Below are 27,073 nucleotides of genomic sequence, written 5' to 3'. Positions count from 1 at the left end.
TAAAATTTCAAATATTAAATGATTTAAAATAATAAAATAATTTAATTAATGAGATTACTCAGGATAATTTGTTTAAAACGATCATTTGTAATTTGAGTTTATTATTTATTTTTTGAAAAGATATTTTTTTAATATGAATAAATCATAGTATTCTTTTTTACAGCGAGTACATTATATTATTCAGGATTCTGATGATGAGCAGCATAATTTTAATATTTTATATGTATTATTTATCTCAAAAGATAAAGTGATAAAGTTGGTAGAGCAAGTGGCCAAAGGCAAGGACGCAGGACTTGAGGATATAGAATTTATGCTTTGCCAGTTTGCCCACGCCCACAACGAGAGATGTCCAGATCATAGCGAAACTAATATTTCTCTCTCTCTTTATTTGTTTTGGGAAATGATAATAAAGCTATATTTATTAATTATTAAATAACAGTAAAGGACATTAACATACCAATTTTTTTTTTTTTGGGTTCCTGGTGAAACTAAATTGTTGTTATGTGAACACAACTTTGTCATTTTCGTGCTTATGTTGGAAAAACGAACCGGCCAAGTACACCGTCGCTCCCACGTTTACTCAATTTCCCTGCCCCTTCCTGGAATGTAGACACCGATGATTTAACGGGTGTACAGTTGCATTTAATACTCTCTTCAATCGTATTCTCTAAAATTCAGGCCAAAATAAAATTATATAATTCATTAATTAGAATAGAAAAATCGCGGCTCCTGCTGACGGAATCTGTCTCAGTGCCAAGATCTTACATGACAACCGACACAAGCTTCCTCTCACCCTCACTCGCATCTCTCGAGCTCAGGACTCTGCAGAAGCTAACCAAAATCTGGAAATGAATTCCTATAGCGAGAAGAGAATTTGCAAAACCCAGCATAATTCAGCATGAGAGTTCCTTTCTTTATCTTCTTTCATATCATATCATTATCCGTGTGCATTGAGCCACACACGGCAGACGGGACCAAAGCTATCAGCTTCAGAACTTTCCATGAATATCAGGCGAGAAGAATTCTGCACCAACCGTTGTTCCCGGAAGGTTCTGCTCCACCACCAGCCGCAGTCGAGTCGCCGCCACCGCCGCCTCCGGACACCCCATCTTCTCCCGACATTCCTTTCTTTCACGAGAATCCCGTGGGACCAACGCCAGATCAGAATCAGACACCGCCGGCGATTCCCAATGGGACAATAGTTTCGAACCCGACGGCGACAACGCCGGCGAACAAGCCCACGAAGAAGGTCGCAATTGCCATGTCTGTTGGAATTGTGACGCTCGGTATGCTCTCGGCACTTGCCTTCTTCTTGTACAGACACCGTGTGAAGCACCCTAGTGAGACCCAGAAGCTCGTGGGTGGGAATTCTCGGGGGATTGAGGAGGATTCTTCGGGGGCCCCACCGTCGAACTTTCTGTACATTGGGACGGTGGAGCCTCCACGAACTGAATCAGTAAGTGAGCCCATCGAGTCCAACGGAGGAAACAAGTCGCCTTATCATAAGCTGAATCCTCCAAAGCGATCCGATCGGTACCGGCCAAGCCCTGAATTGCAGCCATTGCCGCCGCTAACTAAGCCACCAGATGGGAATTACCCTCCGGCGATATCTTCGTCGTCGTCGTCTTCGTCCGACGAGGAAAGCCACGACATGGCGTTTCATACGCCGCACGGATCATCGGTGAGCTGCGAGGATGGCTATTATACTCCAATTTCGCGCCAGAGTTCTCTGGCTAACGGTAGCCCGACGGTGACTACAAGGAGTGAGGCTCATTCCACTAATTATCATCCTTTTTCAAAGAGAACGTCACCAAAATCTCGCTTGTCTGCTTCTTCGCCGGAGGTAAGGCCTGTCATTATACCATCTATAAAGCAGACTCCACCGCCTCCTCCTCCTCCGCCACCTCGATCGACACCGTTTCAGCATGTAGATAAACAAGTGGCCTCCGGTGCTTCTAGAAGGCCTAAATTCTCAGCGCCACCTCCGGCACCGAATTTGATGCATCTCCGGTCAACAGACTCCACACTCCAGGACACGTCGAGGACTTCCCCCAAATATCCTCCTCCGCCTCCGCCACCCCCTCCTCCTCCTCCACCGCGACACCCTCAAACAACACCAAGGAAAACAGTGTCTCCGGCAATTAGTGTTCCCTCATCCTCTCCATCGAGAAAGCAACAGTCTTGGTCTGCAAGTGAAGGAGCTGCTTCTGGTAAAAGTGTAACAAAAGCTTCAGACTCTGAGCATGTTGATCAAAGGCTCGCCTCTTCCGAGAGGATGGAAGCCGATGACATGGACGGAGGGAAACCCAAGTTAAAGGCTTTGCACTGGGATAAAGTGCGAGCAACCTCAGATCGTGCTACTGTGTGGGACCAGCTAAAATCAAGCTCATTTCAGTAAGTAAAATTGCCATTCACTACAACTCTGGGCTAGTACTTGAAACTAACTATGAGCTAATAAGTGTTCCTTGAAAAAAAAAAAAATTCTGTAGACTGAATGAGGACATGATGGAGAGCCTGTTTGGCTGCAATTCTACAAATGTCGTTCCCAAAGAACGTCCAAGAAAATTAGTTCTTCCTCCTGTTGATCAGGAAGAGAAGGTGCTGGACCCGAAGAAGTCACAGAACATAGCTATACTGCTAAGGGCACTAAATGTGACGAGAGATGAAGTGTGCGAAGCTCTTTTGGACGGTAAGTTGATTTATTCACAAGTTCATGTACACGCAAATCGTTCTTGATCACTAGTGTCTCTCAATTATTTTAGTTACACAATTGGATGTCACCTGCAGAGTACTACTTCTGTAACACATGTAAAAAGACACGTTCAATGTATGTATAGTGTGTGAGTGTGTGTGTTTGTAGAATCCTGCAAAATATGGAGTCACAAGCTCGTATTTTCCCCATAGCAATTTCCCAACAATACAAGCAAAGAGAATCTAAAAGAAAACTGCATGGTTCAAGAAATCAAACAAACAAAACTAAAAAAGGCATCATCATCATTCTTTACATCTATATTAAGTATAAGTAAGCAGCATTGTGTGCTGTCTTTGTGACCGAATCTAGCTCAATGTCTTTAGTGGTCCAATTATTAGACATCCTTTCAGAAGCATAGATTTGAACACGTTGGTTTATGATCACTCTTGTTCTTCAACTGCCTTGGGATGAAGAAGAAATCAAACAAAATATTCCCAAAACTGTTTCCTTCCCCTTCTTCTGAGGAAGTGTTGATATTCACTGCCGCTGTGAACAATCAGTTAATCCTTCCAATCATCCTTACCATTCACATAACCCTTCTCCATCAGTTGTGACTATCTAGCTTCCTCTTAAAGCAAGAGCCCTGCTTTCTGAGCCACGAATATCACAAATGAGAAAAGTCTGGCTGTTCTCTGCGAGTTATTTCTCATTAATTAATTTGCATCATATAGATAGGACTCCATATATCTACATCATGCTTGCTTAAGTTCTCCCAATCATTGTTGAAATACTCTTTTTCTTCCTTTTAACTCAAATTTCTTTCCAGTTTCTTCCATCCTTACTCTTTCATTCTTCCATCTTTTGCAAATTCACCATCTTGATCTCCAGTTATGGATGTACCAATCCTCAATTCGTATTATCTAAATGTGAAGGTTGATTTCATATTTTACTTTACAGTCTTAGTTGAATTAATTTTGATTTATAATATTTTTTTTACTCCATATCTGATGTTTCTGGTTTATTTACTTCACTGAATAAGTAAGTGTAACAAATGTCAAATATTGTTTTTGGACAAAGCAGGTAATCCTGAAGGTTTGGGTACTGAGCTGTTTGAAACTCTGGTAAAGATGGCTCCCACTAAGGAGGAAGAGATAAAGCTTAAAAAGTATGATGGTGACCTTTCAAAACTTGGGTCTGCAGAAAGATTTCTCAAAGCGGTGCTTGATATCCCTTTTGCTTTTAAAAGAGTCGAGGCCTTGCTATACAGAGCTAACTTTGATACTGAAGTTAATTACCTGAAGAAGTCTTTTCAATCCCTTGAGGTAACAATAGCTTAAATCAAGGTCTAGCTCTCTTGGTTTCTTTCCTGCAATTACATTCACGGTTGTCTCCTGAGAAATTAACCAATTATTTGTCTGTGTTACCAGGCAGCAAGTGAGGAATTGAAGAACAGTCGGCTGTTCCTCAAACTGCTCGAAGCTGTTCTTAGGACAGGAAACAGAATGAATGTTGGCACCAATCGTGGTGATGCTAAAGCTTTTAAACTGGAGACGCTGCTAAAACTGGTGGACATAAAGGGAACTGATGGTAAGACTACATTGCTTCACTTTGTGGTCCAAGAGATCATTAGATCTGAAGGTGCAGGCAGTGATTCCGCACATGAGAGTGTTCAGGAGAAAATGAGTTCCAAATTCAATGAGGATGAATTCAAGAAGCAAGGATTGCAGGTTGTGTCTGGACTAGGTAGAGACCTCAGCAATGTCAAGAAAGCAGCAACAATGGATTCAGATGTCTTAAGCAGCTATGTCGCAAAGCTCGAAATGGGGCTTGAGAAAGTGAGATCTGTTATGCCATACGAAAAATCAGATATGGAAGGGAATTTCTTCAACTCCATGAAGCTATTTCTGAGAGATGCTGAAGAGAAAATTGTTAGGATTAAGGATGATGAAAGAAAGGCTTTATTACTTGTGAAAGAAGTGACAGAGTACTTTCATGGGGATACAGCAAAGGAAGAAGCCCACCCTCTCAGAATCTTCATGATTGTAAGGGACTTTCTAAATATTTTGGATCAAGTGTGCAAAGAAGTTGGAAGGATGCAGGATAGAGTTATGGTTGGTGCTGCAAGATCTTTCAGGATAGCTGCTAGTGCATCACTGCCTGTTCTCAACAAGTACCATGCAAGACAAGATAGAAGTTCAGATGAAGAAAGTTCATCTCCATAGTACTGTAAAATATGAAGCAACAATAGTTTCTCAGGAAAAGGATAGTTCTACTATACCAAGATTTCATTCCGAAGTATCACTGGAAGAGTACAGCTTTATGAATAAAAATGGTTCCCTGAAATTGCTATGTAAATGTTGGGGAGACAACAAGAAGCTGTGGTAAGTACTTTCTGGTTTACAGAGGAAGGAGGCAGAGGTTTATGTTCAAAGTTCAAACATAATATGAAACAAACTTCAATTTCTCAATGGGAAGTGCACGACACACATCTTTTTTGTTTTTTTGATTCCAGCACATATACCATAGTTGAGATAGGTTTTATTAGATCATAGTTCTACAAATTTTCATATTTTATAATGCATTGATTTCACCCAAGAGGCTCTTATATGTAATTTTTTAATCAATTATTAATAATAAATAGCAGTTTTGCCGCATTTCTTGATCAGATCCTATTTCCTAGCACTTCATCTGAGAAAAGCGAGTACAAAAATTTTGTGGTAAATGCAGAAAGGAACAACATTGTGCTCTGGATTGTCTCACATGTTAAATTCGCAAAAGCTTAGTTGTGGTATTGTTTCTCATCACCAACAAAGGTAATAAAATCGAAGTTTACCCTGTACTACAAATTTACAATTTGAAGCTTTCATATATATGCACATGGATGGACAATATTCAACTTGAAGTTTATTCCGCGCCAATTTCGTTTCATTCCCGCCAAGTTTGGGCTATTGCTGTTGAAAAATTGGTGCCACAGCAATTCCCTTTGTTCTCAAAATCTTCTGAACCAATATTTTCCACTTCATCTCATCTCTCTTTCTTTGATTTGATATTTTTTGCTTGAAACTCCTGAAACGACAGGATTCATATGGGTTTAAGATAATTGAGAGGTGAGAATAACAATTTGGCTTACGAACATTAAATGTTATATAAATAGAAAAGTTAATTAATCCATTAGTATTTAGATAAATTACCTGCATAAAGGAACTTTACAGATATGTGGATCAGCACATAATCGAGAATGTAACTCAAATAGTTGCCACATTCTCTTACAATGAATGCAACCACGTGGGACCCTCAATTTACAGGCAACAAAATGACGAATAAGCAATTCTATCCCCTTGCAGGCTGCATAACCACAAGGAGCGTCGTTCGTTTTTAAATCTTTATCGCGTGGACCAATAGTTCGACACCCATCTCTACAGATGTGAACCAGTGCTTCCATTGCCTCGTACAGTTCTATATGGATCTTCCTTTCTTCACTCTTCCTCTTCCTCATCTTCTTTCTCTGGTTGTGAATTCATCCCACCAAAAAAAAAAAAAAATCAGATCCAGAAAAGACAAGAAAAATCGAGAGCAATTAAAGAGAAGACGGGATATTTTACATTCTCTTCCATGGTTATGTATTCGAGAAGTTCGGATTCCAGAAATGGGTGACTCTGCTTCATTGCTTCCCAACCTTCAGACTCTGAAACAGGTTTGAGATTCTTTGAGATCATTCGGTAACAAATTAGGCTCAGCCGGGGAGCATCACATAGCAATGAAAGCTGAAATACGTCAACTACGTTGTCTATAGTGAGCAAACTCATCTCTAGCTTTTCTTCACATTCACGCTTCAAGTGAGGGACAACAAATGCATGTGACAGCACCAATAAAGGCAAGACCAGTTCTTCCATTTCTTCTTTCTCATAGCTATCAAAGAAAGCGTCAAAACAGTCATGATTCCCAACAGTTGCTACGGTCAAGTAATTGTGCTATTCTTATAGAATTTCACTACAAGTCACGTTTGCTTATTAGAATATAATATAATAGAATGGATTAAAAAATAAAATATCAAAAAAAATAAGTGAACAGATTTATAAAAGAGGGGGTAATTTAGTTAATGTAGTTGAGAATAATGATTCATATAATTTTCGAAGGGTGTAACGATCCTCACTTTTTTTATATGTATTAATTTTATCATATTTAATATAGGAGAAGGATGATTTTTTCCCCCTTAATTTTTTCAATCCATTTCATTCTATTTTATTCTAATAAGCAAATGTGACCATAAATTTAATCCCAATAATTTGAAAATTTATACTTCTTGTTGTCCCTAGCATGAAATTTTTGCCATAAGATTAACAAGAGCAAAATTAGAATTTTTTTTTTTAAGAGCGCTGCTACAAACTAATAAACTATAGGAGATATAGTGACCGAAAAAATTAAGATGTAAGAACAGAGTAAAACTTTTAAGAGCGCCTGAGCCTGTTCTGAAGATTGTGAGGTAAATAAAAGGGATAGAACATACCACGAAGAATACAAGAATCGAATGAAAACTCGGACTGCGTCATGTGGAACCCCGAGAATGGAAATAGATCGCCGACCATAACGACGACTTGCTTGCTTTAGCATGCCTCTCAAAACTGGAGAACCCATTCGCTGTTCTTACGGTATCATGTAAGTGGCATGGATTCAGCAAGTAACGTAAACATCCACTCACATAATTGTTAGTAAAGAAGCAATTATGATTTCAGCATACTAATATTATACGACTAAGGTACAAATTCAATTGAAATGAATAAACTTACAAGAATGTGAGAATGAGCAAAAATAATACCACCGTTACGAGTATTAATGCCAACATCTGCTTTATAGCCTTCGTCGAAAAGACGATCCCACAAATCTCTTGTTGCCGGGGACACATAGCTGCACTTCCTTGGCGTTAAATTGTTCACAAACTTTTTCTGGCTCGTGCAGCTGGTTAATGCCGACCTAGGCAAAGGGGGTGGCGGTACTGGAATTGAATTATTGACCTCCATAAATGATTCACAATATCTGCGATCCAACTTAACCTCACTTTGTGATCCACTCTCCAATACAGCTGCATAAATATAAAAACAGATCATCAAACGGTACTACATGGCTTTTGAAGATTAATGCCAGAAACAAACCCAGTCAAGCATCCGTTACTTCATACACTACGTCATGATTTGTTTCAATCCCAACTTTGTAATGGGAGAAACAGATCCAGTCAAGGAATGTGGAATGGAAATGAAATTGATTAAAGCAGTTAGTGCGGAAATCACGTACTTAGAGGGCATAAAAGCCGAAGCAGTCGGAAAATGATTGTTGGGAACGGAATCTTGAATCGGAGAAATGGTGAATATCACTTTTCCGATGACACAGTGCTCAGAATTCTGAAACGACGACGTGGGAAGTGATTGGTGGGATAACGGAGTGATAATGCGAATTGCATCATGGACACATGGTTTCTTGAAGAAGGACGAGATTTTCAGGGAAATGGGATCGATTATGTTATCCAAAAACTCACGAGTCACGAGCCCATCTGTCAGTCCTCTTCGCACCAAACCCCACAAATGAGACTCTCGCTCGCGCGCTTCTGGATGTTTAATCTGTTCATCAATAATAACGTTACGCACGCGCTATTTTCCCGCGCTGTTGCTTAACTGCTCTAACGTTCACCGCATTCTCTAACTGAGCCTTGCTTTTTTTTTTTCCCCTTCTTTTTTTTCCCCCCTTCTTTTTTTGGAACAATCTTTTTTTATGATAGTTCGATCCTTAATAATTTTTTTAAAAAAATCAGCTATAACTATTGATTTAGATTGTTATAAATTTAAAAGTTTTAAGTGTAAATAAGACATTTAAATTTTAAATATAACTCTCAATTTAGATTTAGAATTCTTATTTATAACTGTTTGATATAATAATTGTAATTTATTTTTAAACTTTTTTTATAAGGGAACATGATTGTTACAAATTTCCTATCAAATTAACTTCTATCCAATATTTTAAGATTTAAAACTTTGTGCTGAATGATCGATGTATTTAAGTACCTATTTTTTTACTTTTAAAATGTGGGATGTTATTTAATATATCAAATTTTATTTTATTTAAAATTTTTATTACTCAAAAATGTTTGTTTAGTTGGTTAAGCTTTTTTGAATAAAAAAATTATCATATATATTTTTTGAATCATGTTATTTTTTAATATTAATGTATGTTGAACTATTTATTATATAATTTTTTCAATATATCAAAATTTATATTTTTTATTTTTATTATTTAACATATCAAATTTTATGTTATTTAAATATTTTATCACATTTTTTAAACATTTCAAATATATTATATTTATAATAAAAATTATAAATAATCATAAATCAATGTCCATTTTGATAATTATTTATTTAAAAATACATTTTATTATCATAATTTAAATAACTTTCAGTTTATCAATATGACTTTAAAAAAATTAAAACATAAATTTTATTATAATAACTAACTTTCACTAAATTAACTTTTGTTAAATGAATTTTTGATAAATTGATTTTTGGTTAATGAAAAACAAAACATACACTAAGTTTGAGGAAATATGAGGAGTTGGTTCTGATTTTTTTTAAATATAAGTTGTCAATTTTTATCTTTTTATCCATCCATTTTCTAAATGAATTTCATAAATCGACTGAATTTTTGTCATGATTAACTTATGAATTTTTGGTTAAATTTATTAGTTCAATCAGTTTTAAAGATTGTTGCCAAAAAAAGAAAAAAGAAAAAAATCAGTTTTAAAAATTGACTGATACATGGCAGAAAATGTAACTTTTGCAATCTGCAATTGGCTAATCGCAACAGATCGGATCCCGCTTTTTTCTTTGTACATAACGTACAACAGAATATTTAGAGTCTCAATAAACAAGAAAACAATTTCATCCACATTGTGACTAATCAACCGTGGTTTAACTAAGAGTTAGGCAAAAATATATAGCTTCGTAAATGATAAAATGAGCATACGCATAGAGCGGTTATCAAGCCCTTTCAAATTAAATAATTAATGTCCGTACAAAAACTTATGGGCCAACTTTTGTGGTAATGATGGGCTGTATGGCCCAATTAAATTAGTGATGGGCCAGCAAGTCAGGTTCAAGATGAGTCAGCTTGGAGCAGAAGTACGATCGGTTCGTATCACATTATCAAGCTTCACATGCGAATGAAAGCATCCACTGACCTAGATGTGTGAATATTTCATAAATTTAAAAAAGCTTGATAAACTAAACGCTTGGTGAATTAAAATCTTGAGAGCTCATCAGAGTCAATATATACCTATGATGTATGGACTCAAAAAATGTATTACAAGTACTTGCAAAATGCCCATTAATAATGTACTCTATATTTGTAGAGAGATTTCAACCCATTGACCTTGTGTAATATGAATTAAATTCTTATCTATATTGGTACCAAAAATTTAAAATTTATCCAATCATCCAGCGGAAAAAGCAAAAGCCTAACAAAGACTATTCAAAAACTGAAAAATAGTATCATGAGAAAATGAAGGGAGAATAGCAATTAGGTCACAAATGAATGAATTAATGACAACTAAGTCATCAGTAATTTTTTTGAAAAGATAAATTGAAAACATCAATATAGATTATTACAAATTCAGGAGTTTCAATTGTAAAAAAATATTTAAATATCAAATGTAACTTTTAAATTGAAACAAAAAAAAATTTATTTATAATTGTGTGAATTGATATTTATAATTTATTTTGTAATTTTTTTTTGATAATCAAACTATTATTAATTCATTTTTTTGAGACTTAAAAGTCATTTTGTCCAGAATAAAAGGTTCCAATGAAGGTCCAAAATGTCCAATGCGCATATCAACTTGTCCAATACACAATTGACTGATACATGTCCAAAAATTTTGATTCGCTAAGAAAATAGACATGTACAATACACAAACTTGTCCAATTAATGTTTGCTTGAGTAATGTGGGCAATGAAGTTAATGGTGTACTGTCTAAAAAAATTCAATAATCCAATAAGAAAAAGCTCTGAGATATAATTGCATTCGTCAAGAAAACATTTTACTGCTGAAAGAAAACATTTTTTAAAACAAGCTAGAGAAAAGGTACTACAATTTTGGTGGCAAATGAGGGTGGCGAAAATTAATGAGGTCACACAATAATAGTAAACAAGGATCATCATACAAATTGATAATGCAACAATAACTTGTGGAGATGGAAAGATATTAATGGTCTGGGTGGTTGGGAAATGATGAAATCACACTGAAATTATATAATCTTAACTTCTTCACCATGTAAGTAAGGATTTAGAAAATTTACTTACTTTCTCTCAATACATCTCTTTACATACAATCTTATCAGTTCACTTAATTTAATGGCTGCCATGCGGTGGTAAAAAAAAAAAAAATGACCATGCATGTATTATTATTACTTGATGCTTTTAGAACAATATCATAAGACTTGTCAATGATGGTGGTTAAGTGAATAATTCTCAGTCTGATTCAAATAGTAAAATACTTCCAGTTATATTTCACGTTAAAATAAAGATAGTTATTTCATTACTCCTCTCAAAAAATTGTATGTGTTTTCCTCTTTGGCCTCAGCCATTATGAAATTAAAGTGAGAAAAAATGTTTAGTGAAATTATTTCTTATACCCATATTAATTAATACAAGAATAAAATTTTTTAAAAAATAATTTTGAAAAGTACAGAGTATCCTACATCTTAGATGAAGCTTAGCGATAAAAAAAAAAAAATCAGTTATAATTTAGATGGGAAAGAATATATATTGGTTTGATGCTATAATTGGAGAGAGATGTTACTGTATCAGGAAAAAAACAAAAAAGGTATAATTTGTGGCAATGCACATCACACACTCGGTAATATATATCAGCAACTTCCATTTGATCTCTTTTAATTCGTTCACTCTATTTTCCTTCACATAAAAAGGTAAAAACAAATTCATGCACAGTACATGTCTCTGGAAGGATCCCTTGTGTTGTGGTCATAAATTTAAGAAACAAAAAGGGGGCGTCCTGGTCCAGGCTTGACGTGATGCCATTGATCAGCGGCACATACACATACTGTGATTGAGATTTAATTGAGTAAAAGCAGAGCACTGAGTGGCCTCGGAACCATGATTTTCTCCACCCCATTCTGCATCCGCAAGCAAGCAGAAAGAAGAGAGAGAGAGAGAGAGAAGACTGTGTTCAGCATCATGCATCATCATCATCATCATCATTGTCATGCATCAATGGTCAAGCTTACTGACCGTCTGGGGCTTGCCGACGTCGCAGAGTCAAAGTCGTGCCATTTGTCATCACTAAAATCTAAGCAGCTACTTAGCTCAGCAGTGAGCACTAAGACGAGCTTAATATATTATTATTTTTCCCAGCGATGCAGGGGACGTACACACAAATAGAATAGTGGGGGGAATGTACTAATGAAATCAGAGTGTAACGGGGGCTTGGAATGAGCTAACTTATTTGGATATGCATACAATTACATTAAATATTCATTGAGAGAGCTTGTGGTGGTTAAAATATAATCAAAATTAATTAGATGTGTAGTGAAGTGGGTGGGAACTGGGAAGTTTGTAAAAAAACAAGAAGCAAGATGTGGTCCAGGGAAGGGATTCACAATCACACGTGAAGACGCTCCTCCGTCGCTGCGATAATGGTCACGTGTGCGGTGTGCTTTCTTACTTTCATCAATTCTCCTTCTCTGGCCCATCTCTTTATCCCCTCTCACCACTCACCACACACACAGAGCTGTTGCAACTTGATAGTATGTCCATATCACCCTAATTCACAATGCTTGCCCCTCTTAAACCACAACGGGGTATTTGGGAACATTGGAAAGTTGCGTTGATGGTGTTCTTTTTTTTTTTTGCTAAAAGTTTAATTGAATTGTCTACCAACAAAAAACCTCCTATCATTATCATTAGCAAAAATTTAATTCCATGACTTTGTAAATTATAAGCTAAATATATATCAATTAAACTAACTTTTATTGGTTGCGTAATGGTGTTACATGTATTACTAGCACTCCCTCCTGTTGTATTTATATAGCATCGAAAGAATAATTTTTTTTTATAAAAGAATCACATTCAAGGACCTTTAAAGAAATTTATTTATAAGTAAAGATTAATAACAAATTCAATTTGAGAAAAATAAATTTATATTTCTATTTTAACAACAATCAATTTCATATTGGTTCTTATTTGTAAAGAAGTTTTTTGAGTGATTTTTGAATGTGATTCTTCCTTTTTTTTTCTATTTTAAGACATGTTATTGACATTTTATCACAGATTTCTTCCTTATCATACATTAAATACTGATAGAAAATTTCATTATTGAAGAATGTATTTTTAAATAGCAATGAAATCTGGGTTAAACCAGTTATTTGAATTAGTAAACCATTTGAACTATTGTCCTGATTAGTTTCATAAAATGCTTTGTTTATGATTGATCTAATCACAATTTAATTACAATTTTGATCATTAATTTTTAAACTAATGCTTTAACTTATTCAATAATTGATTTGATTTTAAGATACTGTGAAATTTAATGAGACAAAATTAAAAATTATTTGACTTTTAAAAATATTATTTTAAAATTTAAGATTTTTTTAATTTTAGTAAAATATATTGAAAGCTTTTTGATAAGTTTTAAGTGATTTATAGATATTAAATTTAAAATATGTCATATATATAGTATGCATTTGATATAGTATTGCATTTGATATAGGGTTTTTAGTTAGGGGATTTGGTATTGAATAGTGTTAATGTGATGGTGGCATTCGCTAGCTAATGTTCAGAGGGAGCGTAAGGATGGATTTTACTTTTAATTATTTAACAGTTATAATGGCAGTCCAGGTTTTGGATCTTGTGTCCCTCCTTTAATTTATCAATCACTCTTAATTAATTAACACAGAAAGTCATTGTTTTTTTTTTCCCGTCTTTCTTTATTAAGAAATATACAAGGGCCGTAACCTGATCTACTCTTTCTTACTCTTTTCATCTTCATATATAAAATATTTTAATTAAATTACGTAAATTAATAAAATTTAATTATTTAATTAAAAATACAATAACATTTTAATTTTACCTGTAATTATTGTAAGTAAAAAATAATTTTTTTTAAAGTAAATTAATAAAAATACTGATTTTTTTCTTTTTAATTTAATAAAAATATAATGATTTATTTATTAAAAAAATATACTAACATTTTATATATAGAGATAAAAAAAATTTAAAAATATAAAGACCGAAGGAATAGTTTACTTAGCAATAGATGCTCTCTCTGCCTTAATTTTACTAACTCTTTTCTCTCTTCTATATGATTTTTTAAGATAAAACAATTGCTGATCTCATTTAGGATTATATAATTTGCATCTTCTTAATTGGGAAAAATAATTTATACAACCCCTCAAATCCATACCCGTTTGATTTCAAAAAATAATAATTTTTGGAATAAAAAATCGTTTTGCTGTTATTTAAAAATAATAAAATTATTTGATAATATTTATGAATTCATTATAAATATCTTAAAATTAAAAATGCATTTCTTAAACTAAACCGTACCTTGATCCCCCATTGTTAACTATTAATCTCACTGTATCCTCGAATTTATACGAGGAAATATTTAATTAGCGTTATTTCAAGTTAAAACCCATTTATTTATATAAATTCTTCTTATATTGTTACATTGGAAAGAAAAGTAACTGTTAATTAATATCATACCATATGAATATATAAACATGGCTAGAAGAATCTCAACAATTTGGAAGAACTTGATTAACTTTATTGACTCTGTTTTGACCAGAAAAGAGATCGGAACAACGGATCCAAACTTCAATCCTTGTGATATACCCGAGTGCCTTCCTCCTCAGTCTCAGACTGAAACCTCGAAAATCTACTCAGAAAAAAAAAAAATTGACTTTGACTCATTCTATCTTCATAGTCGAATAAACTAAACAAATATAATATTGTGATGGATATCCCTTATATAGCTTGACAGTTAAGAAATAAGAGTGTGAAGACATGATTGAAAGCTAAATCCGCCCAAGATTACTCTCTAATAAATTAAAAGTAGTAAGAAATCAGAGAGAACAAGATGATTAGCACGAGACAAAAAGGGTTAGGTTAAGGAAAAATACTAATAAAAATTCAACATTAATCATAACCTCGTATTCAACCCTACATTATCACGCAACTCAGTGTTCGAGTGATCCTTTCTTCTACATGTATTAAACCCATTAAAATATTTTATCACTAACAGTGGGAAAAATAATATTTATCAATTTTTTTTAACATATTTTTTATATCTATTTATGGTAGCATAAAAGTCCAATTACAGTGTTTCCAGGAAAATAAATATGCAAGGAAATAAATTTTTTAGTCACTTAAAAATGGTAAAAATCTAAAATAAGCATATATACCATAAAATTCCATTAAAATTAGGAGACTTTTAGTTAAAGACTCGAGAAAAAATTTAATTTTAGATGAGTTTAAAAATATTTTAAAATTTCATTTCATTTTAGAAGAAAAAAAGTTAAAAGAATTTTGACGGTAAAAAAAAAAATATCCTTAACATCTTATGCGAAATCATTAATTATTAATTTCTTACTGGACTTGTTAATTTATTAATATCATTTATAAATTACATCCATTTATCAAACAATCAATAATATTAGTTACTAATTTGCTAACCTTACTTGTTAATTTGTCAATATCAATTGTAAATTATAAGACTTATCAGTAATTTACAACTGATGTTGGTAAATTAATAAGTAAAGTTAGCAATTTAATAGCTAATATTGCTACTTATGATTGAAAAATTAATGTTAAATCTTATATAATTATTGACATATCAACTTATATAATTTGTAACTCATATTCCTAAATTAATAAGTAGAATAAGAAAATTAACATCTATAATTTTGCATAAAATGTGAAAGATTTTTGATCTTTTTATTGTTAATTTTTTTATTTTTTCTCCTGAACTAAATTAAAATTTCATAATATTTTTAGGCCACTTGAAATTAAGTCTCTTCCTTTATCTTTAACTTAAATTCTCCCTTAAAATTTAACTTGTTCCAAGTTAAATGAAAATCAAGCCAAGCATATAATTAAAGACCCAAACAAACAAACTTTTCAAGGTCAATATTTATATAACTATATTTTTATTTAAAATCCTGATTGCTGGAAATTGTTAAAGAGGGAAAAAGTCAGTTATTACTAATTAGATTGTTCAAATCTGACCCACTTAGATAGTGATATATGAAACAACAGAGAGAGATGAAAATTTAAGAGTGTTATTGTGATTGCGATATTGCTTAAATAGATGCAGAATGGAGACCACAAGGAGGTTTGAAAACCAGGAAATTAAAGAGGTATACAGCTAGCAAGTGAGACCACTAGTAATAATGCTACCAATGGAGCTTATATACATACACATACACACACATATACATATATGCATGTTTAAAATGGAATCATGTCCATAGTTTATTCCATCATATCCATGTTGCTGTGCCAAATTAAATTTACATTATAAAGGGTAGATTTGTGCTTTATGGCCTACAAATTTGACAATCACAATCTACAACCAAATGAATTTTATAGAATATATTATACATCATAACCATTCTATATCTAAATTATGATGCATGGTAGTTATTTATCCAAACACAACGGGATTTATATTGATTACAAAAACAAGATATCAATCAAAACAATCATATCCGTTTTAATTTTTGATATGATAAAAGATAAATACTCCTAAAAAAATGTTCCACTGTCAATGAAATCGTTAGAGATTTTTAATATAATGTAATTTTGCAAAGTAATTAGACAATATACGAGTAAAGAATTATAACTTAAAAAACGAGAATTTATTTTAAATGATAAAGAGGAAATTTAACTTAAAAAACGAGAATTTAGTTTTTTATATTATATTTCAAAATTTGTTTTCGCCTTTCAATTTTGATTTGGTCTTATATTAGTTTTGAAATTTGAACGTACTTTTGTCCATTAGTTTTGTCTATTTCAAATTTAGTTATTTAACCAAAAATAAAACATTTCCCCTTGATTTTTATCTTTAACATGATACTTTAACCTCACCTTTATTTTTTTTATAATCTACCTAATAATTTTAATTATTTTGATCAATGTCTTGCACAAGATTTTTCTGCCAACCATTTAATTTGATGCTAGTTTTGAGTGACAAAAACCTTGAGCAATTTTTTAAACTTAACAGTCAAGTTAAAATACAAGAAAGACAACACAAAAATGAAACAAGAGTTAAAATAGAAGATCAAATGAAAATTAAATGAAACTAAGCAAATAAAATTTTAATTGAATGTTAAAGCTATAAAAAAGTAAAAATTAACACCAGTGAAAGATTGAAGAAGATGAGGGAGGGCATAACCAAAATAAGAGGGCTTTGAATTAGAAGGGACAAAACATACCATCCAACAGCTGTCCTTAACACCAAAAGTGACATCGCACGCACCTGACCACTTCCTCTTCCTCTCCGAATGAATCTCCCAACATTTTGAGATAAATTTGGGATTCCCATCATCCTCTGTATAAATCCCATAACCCCCTCTCTAACCGCTAATTATATCATTTTCTTTCCCTTGTTTTGGCGGCACCAACTTCGCCATTTCCCTCCCAATCTTCTCACTCTCTCACTCCCACTCTCACCAACGCTCCTGCATTTAGCGGTTAGATTCCATATGCTGAGCTGGGAATCCAGAACAATGGCGACCTCTGCCTCCTCGTTTTCTTTCTCCAGCCTTCTGTGCGAAGAAGATGAGGCTAGCATTTTGAAGGTCAGTGATGAGAATTCTGGCAAGGACTGGATGAACCCATGTTCTGTTTTCGAGGATGAAGAGGAATACATTGAGATTTTGTTTAAAAGAGAAATGGGGTTTGTATTCCCACGTGACGATTGCTCAACCAGTGCTGCTAAGTGGCTCAAGAGTGCTCGTGTGGATGCCATTGACTGGATTTTCAACGTTAGTTTCTATCAAGCAACCCATTTTCCTGATTTTTCTTTTACAAAATTCCTGCTTTTTTTGCTTTTCCCTTTGAATTGATGGAGAGCTTTTACTTCTGGTTTGATTCAGACTGGAGCGAAATTCGGGTTCAAATTTCACACCATTTACTTATCAGTGACTTACTTCGATCGGTTCCTGTCAAGTCGATCCATTGATGTGAGGAATCAAGTTTCACTGAAACCTTCTATAACGCTTTCAGTTGTTTTTGTAAATTAGACTTTTTGATTTATCTCTGTTTTTCTAATGTAGGAAGGAAAACATTGGGCTGTTCAATTATTATCGATGGGGTGTTTATCTTTGGCAGCAAAAATGGAAGAGCAAAACGTACCAACTCTATCTGAATTCCCAGGAAAAGAGTATTGCTTTGAGAATAAAGTGATTAGGAAAATGGAATTACTAATTTTGGATTCCTTGGGATGGAAAATGGGATCCGTGACTCCTTTTGCATATCTGCAGTACTTGTTCAATAAATTTTCCTTGGAATCAAAACCAGAAGCAATAATCTCAAGCGCTGTTGACCATATCATGGCCATCGTGAAAGGTACTTCATTTTCAAAATGTACATTGTATAAAATGCCTTGAGAGATAGCATGAGTAATTTTTCCTTCCATGCAGGTATTAATTTAATAGATCAACGACCATCTATTATTGCTTCTGCTGCCATATTAGCCGCTTCTGATGCTACATTAACGAGACGCGGTGTGGAACTTTGTGTAAGCTCGATATCCTGGGGATCTCTAGAAAGTGTGAGTTTGATTGCTCTTTTTTTGCTTCAAATCCTTGTTATTTGGATGAGCAATTGGAAAACCAGGATACAGTTTAATGGGATCTTTGTAATGTTATCCAACAGGAACATGTGTTTTCCTGCTACAATCTAATGCAGGAAATAGAGAGAAGAAAAGTTAAGACTCCTCCTGACTCAAATTTGTTGTCTACCCCTGCCAGCTTCACAGATGTTCTGGAGAATGCCTCTGTTCTTTCTTCTGGGACTAAGAGAAAACTCACATTTCCAGATAGTGAAACTGAAAGCAGTCCAGGACTAAAGATACATCGGCCATAGTTATAGGAAGATTGATTCTTTTTTTTTTTAGTGATTGGATTAGATTTATCTTTTTTCCACTGAAAATTTTATTCTTTCATAGTTCATAGGTCTGCTAATGAGTGCCAACCACTGGTTCGTGGAATGATTTGGTATTTGATGATTGGGTTTTTATTTTCCAAATACCCAGCTAAAATGTCAACCAGTGCCAAATATGTCAGAGGAAAAGAAGGTATATAAATAAAGAAACAAACAAAAAAGAGCAGATAGAACTAGCCTACCGCCAGAAGGAAGAATGAAGGTGACTTAGTCCGATAGGCCATAAAACCCATTTGATGACTGTTTTTCCACCGTGATGCAGGGCAATGTTTGCGCTCCTTGAATTGCCTTTTTTTTTTTTTTTTTTAAATCAATGAATTGTTTATTATTATCATTATATTATTACAATTTACAAGTCCACTTTTTAAACGCTCATTTCTTTGGTATATTATTGTTTAGTATGCGTTACATATAGAGGACTAGGAGCAAACATACTCTGCGAGGGAGATTGTGATGTCTCTGAAAAGGCTGAAAGCCAGGCAGGAAGAATGAGTGTTAGGTTTTGATTGATTTGATGTAGCTGAGAAGCACTTGGGACTGGCCATTAAAAAAAGCTTGTAAAGTTGAGTGTGATTTTGCTTTGCTTCGGAAGTGGGAGAGTCTTTTTGAACAGTGCTGATAAATTCTGCTTAAACTGTTTAGCTGTACCGTGGTTATTGAAGCATTAATATTATTATAGACCTGAATATGGTAAAGCCTCAGTACAATGCTGTGGCAGTAATTAAAACAATTTGTAAATGATTCCCAAATCGGACGATCAAACTACGCTATCTGACAGCTGACTTTGTACATGTTCTGGTTGCCACTCACTGTCCGAATTTTTTTCCTTTTCTATTTTCTGCTAAAGCAAGAGTTTATACATTCTGACGTTATGTGCCATTGTCACCCTTAGTTTCTCTCTTGGTTTGTATACTCACATCATTTCCACGTGTATGTGTATCTGGACAAATCAAAAAGCATCCCTACATCTTGTAGATAACACGATGTGCTGAGACTGAGTTTGCCATATGCTAAACAAAAGTAGGAGGGTAGGGCCCAGTCGATCACCATGAAATTAGAGATATGGAGGATGAGATTCAAAGGAGGTTGGTGTCAGAATCCCCACCTCTCCACATGCTCTTGTAGGAAATATGAAGATGCAGAGTTATCCAGTCTGGCCTCAGCCTTGTATTTTTTGTGTGAACAAATTTCCGTGACAAGTTTATTGTTCCCTTCCTACCTGGTTCACATGCACGTTCATTTACTGAACCAGATTCTTCCGGCCTCCACATTTCTTTGTTAAAAAAACTATACTTGATATGCAAAGTGTGGTTTTACTGACCCTGACTGACAGAAAACTAAGATTTCCATGGTTAAACAGAATTCACATGTTCAATGATAAGATGATAATTTGATGTCGCATTTAGTTTCACCGACTGATATATGCCTGCACCATACATGTAGAAGTAAATAGTGTGCAAGAAGGACCTCCTTAGTTCAGCAATACGGCCAATGAAAAGGACAATGACAATAGAAGAGAGTTTGGCTCGTTGCGTTGAAGTTCAAATTTTGCTTCCATATACATAACTGTCACACAGAGGGGTTGCAGAGATGTTTGTTGGACCACAACATCATATTCACTATCGTACGGCTAAAGGAGTTTTGTTCTTATGTATTTCGCAAGGGAAACTTTCTCGTCTTTTTGCTGTTTAGCTTCTTTTGATTGGACAAGAAATTATTTGTCCGGCTCAAAACTAAATGCCAAGGACGATAAAGGGAGAGGGACCGAATTAATACTACGCTGCTTCATTTGGCTGTGCATTAGGTGGAAACACGTCCTGCGTCGCCCTCGGTGTCAAACAGAGACTACTTTCCAATTTGAACACAATCATACACCAGCATCATCATGTGTTTCAGCATCAGTGTGACTTTCATCACTCAGAAAAATTCACCAGATAAAATGGGTCAGTGCTGGTTTGACAGTGACTTCATGCTAACATGCTAAATTTCTGAATCTAAGCCAACAAAAGCTTAGAGAATGTACATAAATATGGCAAATAAAGTAATGTTACAACAATGAGGCTTGAACTATACTTCGATTCATGGAGATGGTTCAGACAGGGATCTTCTTTAAGTGAGCAGCAATGGGCATTCCTAAGTATCCAATAGAAACGCTGAACAACCAGTATATTGGAGCAAGGGGCGTTGTGTTAGCGTAGGTTCCTAAATACTCAACTATTATGATTTGAAACAAAACAGTGACACTTATGACACCCAAGAAACATGATTATCCAATATGCCTTTAAATACATCTATTTCCTCCATCTCACGTGAGCTTATCTCGTTGAAAACCTGCAAATACCAAACCAGCAGCACATGATCAAATGGTTGAGTCAATGTTCTTCCTTGCACAGTCAAATATGATAGAGATGGATTACCTGACAGAAGACAAATGAGTTGAAATAAGTGTGTTTAGCAAGACATCAGAATCTGGACCCTTCATACCAAATAGCCATTTCCCTCTGGCCTGAAGGATCCATATCACCAGGCACTTGATACAGAGATTGACCTAAGATATTCCTCCACATGACATTGCTGATGAAACTTCCCTTCCTTCCCACTGGCGAACGCTTCATTAGTTCATCGTTTGGAGGCTCAGTTGCTAGTGCAAGTGCTCCAAGCGTGTCCATTATCATGTTCACCCACAATAATTGAACTGCTGTAAGAGGTGCACTTCCTGAACAAGAAAAATCCATTTAGTGTCGTAAGTTCGTAAAGTGAGGTGAACCAGTGAGGCAATGGGGTTGCTTCTATTACCTGTTGTGCAAGCTGAACTGAAGTTCACAAGTAAAGCAACCACATTAACTGTCAGCTGAAACTGTACAAATTTCTGAATATTTATGTAAACTGAACGTCCCCATTTTGCCACTGTCACTATGGTAGAGAAATTATCATCGAGAATTATGACATCTGCACTTTCTTTAGCAACCTGTTTGTAAATCACATTGTTATTGTCACCACTCATAAGCATTTTCCTTGTATTAATTTTCCAATATGTAACACACCGTTGTGATGGGCTTTTCCTTTCTCTTTGAAGTTATCTAATATGCACACAAACCATGCAATGTTTGGACTCACCTCAGTTCCAGCAATGCCCATTGCAAGTCCAATGTCTGCTTCATGAAGGGCAGGGGCGTCATTTGTTCCATCACCAGTTACAGCTACAACTTCTCCAAACGTAGTACGCAATTGTTTCACCAAAGTGTGCTTATCTAATGGTGAGGATCTGGCCATAACCTGGAAGCAAATTAAACTTGGTGTTATATTTAAAGGATCACTAATTATTGTTGATGGCTCATCAATATTGAGGCAATCATATGAATCAATGAATCACCTGAATCTTAGGAATCAGCTCAAACATTTCCTCCTGAGTCTTCTCTCTAAAAGCTGGGCCTTCAATGGCTATGCCATCGTCTGTTAAAATCCCACATTCTCTGGCTATAGCCTTTGCAGTGTTAATATTGTCACCTGTGACCATTCTTACTGTTATACCTGCTGAGCGACAGATTGCAACAGATTCCCTAACACCAGGACGAACAGGATCTTTGATACCAACAAGTGCAATACAAGTATATCCAGAAGTAGGGATAGGATCTTCAGCAGAGAACCCAGTTTCCAATTCCATATAGGCAAGGCATAGAGTTCTGAGTGCCTCACAAGCAAACAGGTGAATTGTTTCTTTAAGATAATTACTCTTCTCTGGATCAAGTGGTACAACTTCTCCGTTTGAATCGATCACTTTGTCACAAGCAGCCAGGACGATCTCAGAAGCACCTTTACAATGAGCTCGAAATTTTGCTTCAGGCAGCTCCACAACTACACCCATCCTTTTCTTTTCTGAATTGAATGGCTCAACTTTCACAAGCTTGCATGCTTTTCGCTCTTTTTGAAAATCCCCGCCTAGTGACAACCCATACTCCAATATTGCGGCTTCTGTAGGCGTCCCCAGAATCTCACGTTTTCTTTTGCTTTTCCTTTTAGCCACAACTTCTCCTCCAGTATTATTAAATATGGTCTCTAGCAGCAATTTCATGGCAAAATCTGGCAACTCAGAGAGAACCTTGTCCTCATTGGTCACTTCCTTGATGTTCATGCAAATGCAGGTTTTGACGACAGTCATGCGGTTGGTCGTCAGCGTGCCTGTCTTGTCACTGCATATACTTGTCGCTGATCCCATGGTCTCGCAAGCAGCCAAATGTCGAACAAGGGCTTTGTCATTCATCATTTTCTTCATAGCAAACGCAAGGCTCAGTGTGACAGCTAATGGCAACCCTTCAGGGACAGCAACGACAACGATTGTAACTGCAACAGCGAAGAATTCCAACATCTCCATGGCGTCATCCCCAGATATACCCCAAAATCTTCCTTCTTGTCGTTTGCGTGCCATAAGTCCCTTCATCAAAACAACAAAAGTAATAGCAGCGAAGAATAAGCCTATCTTCCCTATGATAGTGGCCACTCCATTCAGTTTCACCTGCAATGGTGTTTCATCATCTCCACCTTCACTCAGTGTAGCCATTAATTTACCCCATTGAGTTCTCATCCCTACGGTTGTGACCAGCATCTTACAGGACCCATCTTGAACCTTAGTTCCAGAAAGAAGAAATGGGTTCTGAGAATTCACCATCACTGGTTCGCTCTCTCCGGTTAAACTCGACTCGTCGATCAGCACGGAGAATCCTGAAACGAAGAGTCCATCTGTAGGGACTTGATCTCCTATAGCGAGATGCACAATGTCGCCGGGAACTAAATCATATATTGACATTTTTTTCCTGTACCCATTTCTTGTGACCTGCATGGAAATCTTTTTTTTCTCCTTGTCCAAATCCCTGAACTGTAGTGATTGGCGATAATCACTTGTCGCTGTCACAAACACGACCAGAAGGATACTCACGACGATTCCTAGGCCGTCGTGAGCTCCTCTGGGCCATCCTTCTGTCGCTATTCCAATTGCGAGAGACACGAGAGCGCACACGCCTAGGATCATTAGCGTCATGTCTTGAAGAGCTTCAAAAACAAAAACCCAGAAACTACGGGCTTCGCTCTCGGTGAATTTGTTGATTCCGTAAATTTCTTGTCTCTTGACAAGTTGGTCAGGGTCATTGCCAATACCATCAGCGGTTGAGGTAGAAAGCTTTTCTGAAATACCATCAACCCCACCATGATATTTTAGCTTCTTTAGGTCGTGTCTTTCAACAATAGACTCCAATTCATCAGCACAGATCTGGAAACCTGCTTCTTTAACTTCTTCAGGTACTGTGTAATCACTTGCTTGCACACCTGCTGACATAATTGCAAGTAAATAAATATGTTTAATGAATTTATGCGTCTGTTTATGGAACTTTGTTGTGATCATAAGGCTTAAGATCAAGCTGAAGATATCTACTCACCTTGGATAAACTGAAATGCAGCTTTGGAAACCAAAACAGCGACCCTCAATTTCTCCTGCATTGAGGGGAAAGCGAGTCATTTAGAAAAACTGCATCAAGATGTGACAATCTATTTCTATATGTTGTCTTCAGTTGATGCGGGTTGAAAAGCTCATTAAAGATATAAGAAAACCACTTGCTTATAACAAGAACCAGAAAACAAATTAAAACACATAAATACACACACACGAGCACAAAACACAAGAAAACAACGTGAAAACCACATAAATATGAAGCCGTGTGTGTGTCTATCCATAGATACGAATCTTCTTGCTTACGGGAAAGAAATACCTGATTGGTGCGACGCATAGCAGCGGCTTCGCCTCGCTTAGAGAGATTGGCTGTGAAGCGAAAGCGCCTCTTGGGGTTCTTGACAAACCCACAAAGCTTTCTCCAATTCTGAAGAACCTCTTCAGATGAGTTCTTGGACTTGACTTCAAAGTTTTCGTGTAAATAAGTTTCCATCGTCCGATACCGAATGCGCCAACTCTGAGGCCGCCAATGCTGCAAGAATTATGATATTAACGTGGAGGTAATACGATTCTCAGTTCTCAGGCCTCTCTGTCTCTGGGCTTGAGATGCTCATTATTATGGCACAGTAAACTGCAACAGAAGCAGAAGTTGTGAGGTGTTTGGGAAGAAAAGTGTGGAGTTTGAAGCCCCATTTGCCAGAAAATGGGACAGAGTGTGATCCGAATCTATTAAAGGAACAAGAGGAAGAAACAGAGGAGAGAGGGAAATGAAGGAGGTCCCGAAATATTGTATGAGAGATGAACAAGAACAAGGGCTGTGTGTTATCTGTGGAACGGCATTAACGGATTTGACGGGGTCAACGGCTGCCCTTAAAATTGAATTCCTTTTGTGGCTGTCAAAGCCTCTTGCGAGTTGCTACTCAGAATGAGAAAACATTCAAAGATTTGTTTTTGGGCGATTTTAATGTATTTTAATGAAGAGAGAAACATATATAATACGTGAGCCATATTTTATGTAATTGGACATCACTGCATAGATTGTTATATTGCTACTATACCAAAGGGAAAGGTCTTATCATTTGTTTTGCAGATGTTAGCTTAACAAAGTTTGAGATTATTGAAATCTACAAGACTTTCTTTTAATATTATTATAATTTTTATATTTTTTGTGTCTATATTATTAATTTTTTTAATTTATTATTTAGTTTAATAAATTTTACAGGTAATTATGTTTGAAGCATGATTACATACTAAATGTAAGTATTTCTGCATATTAAATGTAAGTATTTTTTTAATAGTAACTCAAATTTTAAATTGTCACGTTATAAAAAGCTATGCTTTTTTGTTAGACCAAACATCTATTAGTTATTTATTATTGTTGTTTGCTAGCTGCCATATTAAATTACTTTCTTTGATTTTATTTATAAAACACTTTTTATAAATAATTTTTATTTAAAATATAAGACACATTATAATAATTAAATTGTTTTTTAATTTTACTTTTTTTATTAGCATAAAGATATTTAATATAGTTGTATAATAATTTAAAGTAAATGGTAAAAATAAAAGTTCATATTATTTTTTATAATATTAAAAAAATTAATATGTTTAAAATATATGAAATGATGAAAAGCATCTTATTAATAAGAATTGGAGGGAGCATGAAGTTCTGGGGACCGAAACCTCGACCCTTTTTCTTGGTCCCAAAATTTTTTTAAAAAATATTGGACGAAAAACGGGAACCGTTTGACAATTGGGTGGGCTTCAGAATGAGTTGTACTTTTTTTATCTGACAATTAATTAATTGGGCTGCATTTACGCCTCAGTTCTTTGTTTCCTAGCCTTTGATTAAAAGAGGAATAATTTTTATCCAAAAGAAAAAGGAAACATATTTTATATTTCCTCGTGTATTGCAACGACTTTGGGAATAAATCATCTCACTTATAGTTTTAAATAATATAATATGTTATCTATATATATATATATATATATATGATATTGAATTATTGATAATCATGTGGGTGAAACTCTCTCACATGAGCTTCATTTACAAAATGAATATTAAAAGAAAATAGTAAACTAAATTATCCTATAGAGCTTTAAGCCCCACGTTTTCTACAAAACAAATACACGAAACTCAGCTAATGAGCAACACGCAAATATATTCTCCATGGCTAGTTCATAAGTGGAGTTGGGGAGTACAGGCCAACCCGCCAAATCAAGCAAAATGGCAACTTCTTGTGACCCGTGTAGCAGTTGCAGAATGAGAATGTGGTTTAGGCTTCAATGTTTCAGAGAATCACCTTTATAATTTATAATTAATGTATCCTCCAATGTCTTTTACCAGAAAGGTTTGGACTTAGTTGGAGATCAAAATTATGGAAGGGAGACTAACATTTAAGGCCCTCTTAAGATAATTTATTGCAATAAGAAGTCACCAGTTTTGCATCAGATGCTATCCCATTGAGGAAGAGGAGAAAGGGGAGAGAAATGGTTTATTGGATGTATTTTGATTATGTTATCCTGTGCTATGAATGAAAAACCCTTTAAATAAAAAAGAACATGTATATATCATTATATTGAACAAGTTAAAGTTAAACTTTTCGTTAAAAAAAAATACAAATTAAAAGTAGAACCTTAGCTGATTAAATTTCTAAAGAAACCTTAATCAAAAATATCCAATGTAAAATTAATAGACTCTTATGATAATAATTT

General features: G+C 35.0%; 3 protein-coding genes and 1 pseudogene across 6 annotated transcripts; 2 read left to right on the top strand and 2 right to left on the bottom strand.

The window, feature by feature from the left end:
* The first annotated feature begins 707 nt into the window (after positions 1–707).
* LOC129311382 (formin-like protein 6) lies at positions 708–5,349 on the top strand. The gene is made up of 4 exons (XM_054953665.1): positions 708–2,394; positions 2,490–2,689; positions 3,773–4,014; positions 4,120–5,349. The coding sequence occupies exons 1-4, from the start codon at positions 899–901 to the stop codon at positions 4,912–4,914; spliced, it is 2,733 nt and encodes a 910-aa protein (XP_054809640.1). The 5' UTR covers positions 708–898; the 3' UTR covers positions 4,915–5,349.
* Positions 5,350–5,458: 109 nt separating this feature from the next.
* Positions 5,459–8,199, bottom strand: LOC129311383 (BTB/POZ and TAZ domain-containing protein 4-like). 2 transcript variants are annotated; one of them, XM_054953667.1, is made up of 6 exons: positions 7,982–8,199; positions 7,480–7,772; positions 7,200–7,330; positions 6,295–6,601; positions 5,884–6,197; positions 5,459–5,758 (listed from the first exon to the last, which is right to left on the bottom strand). In XM_054953667.1, exons 2-6 carry the CDS (start codon positions 7,708–7,710, stop codon positions 5,638–5,640), a joined length of 1,104 nt encoding a protein of 367 aa, XP_054809642.1. In that variant the 5' UTR covers positions 7,711–7,772; positions 7,982–8,199; the 3' UTR covers positions 5,459–5,637. The 2 variants fall into 2 exon arrangements, with proteins under 2 accessions (XP_054809642.1, XP_054809643.1); XM_054953668.1 differs by lacking the exon at positions 7,982–8,199 and having other exon boundaries at positions 7,509–7,731.
* A 9,065-nt stretch (positions 8,200–17,264) lies between these two features.
* Positions 17,265–19,291, top strand: LOC129310292 (cyclin-D5-2-like). Of its 3 annotated transcripts, XM_054952107.1 has the most exons (6): positions 17,265–17,738; positions 17,850–17,936; positions 18,030–18,104; positions 18,237–18,321; positions 18,396–18,526; positions 18,631–19,291. In XM_054952107.1, the coding sequence occupies exons 1-6, from the start codon at positions 17,457–17,459 to the stop codon at positions 18,838–18,840; spliced, it is 870 nt and encodes a 289-aa protein (XP_054808082.1). In that variant the 5' UTR covers positions 17,265–17,456; the 3' UTR covers positions 18,841–19,291. The 3 variants fall into 3 exon arrangements, with proteins under 3 accessions (XP_054808082.1, XP_054808081.1, XP_054808080.1); XM_054952106.1 differs by having other exon boundaries at positions 18,030–18,321; positions 18,396–18,493; XM_054952105.1 differs by having other exon boundaries at positions 18,030–18,321.
* Positions 19,292–20,363: 1,072 nt separating this feature from the next.
* Positions 20,364–25,125, bottom strand: LOC129311803 (calcium-transporting ATPase 2, plasma membrane-type-like; annotated as a pseudogene).
* Between the last annotated feature and the right edge of the window lie 1,948 nt (positions 25,126–27,073).

Source organism: Prosopis cineraria, unplaced genomic scaffold (assembly GCF_029017545.1).
Source record: "Prosopis cineraria cultivar Desert tree isolate PC_DT_omini unplaced genomic scaffold, ASM2901754v1 PC5, whole genome shotgun sequence".
In the NCBI taxonomy this organism is placed as follows: domain Eukaryota; kingdom Viridiplantae; phylum Streptophyta; class Magnoliopsida; order Fabales; family Fabaceae; genus Prosopis; species Prosopis cineraria.
Note: the sequence above shows the minus strand (reverse complement) of the source record. Positions and strands in the feature narration are given on the sequence as shown.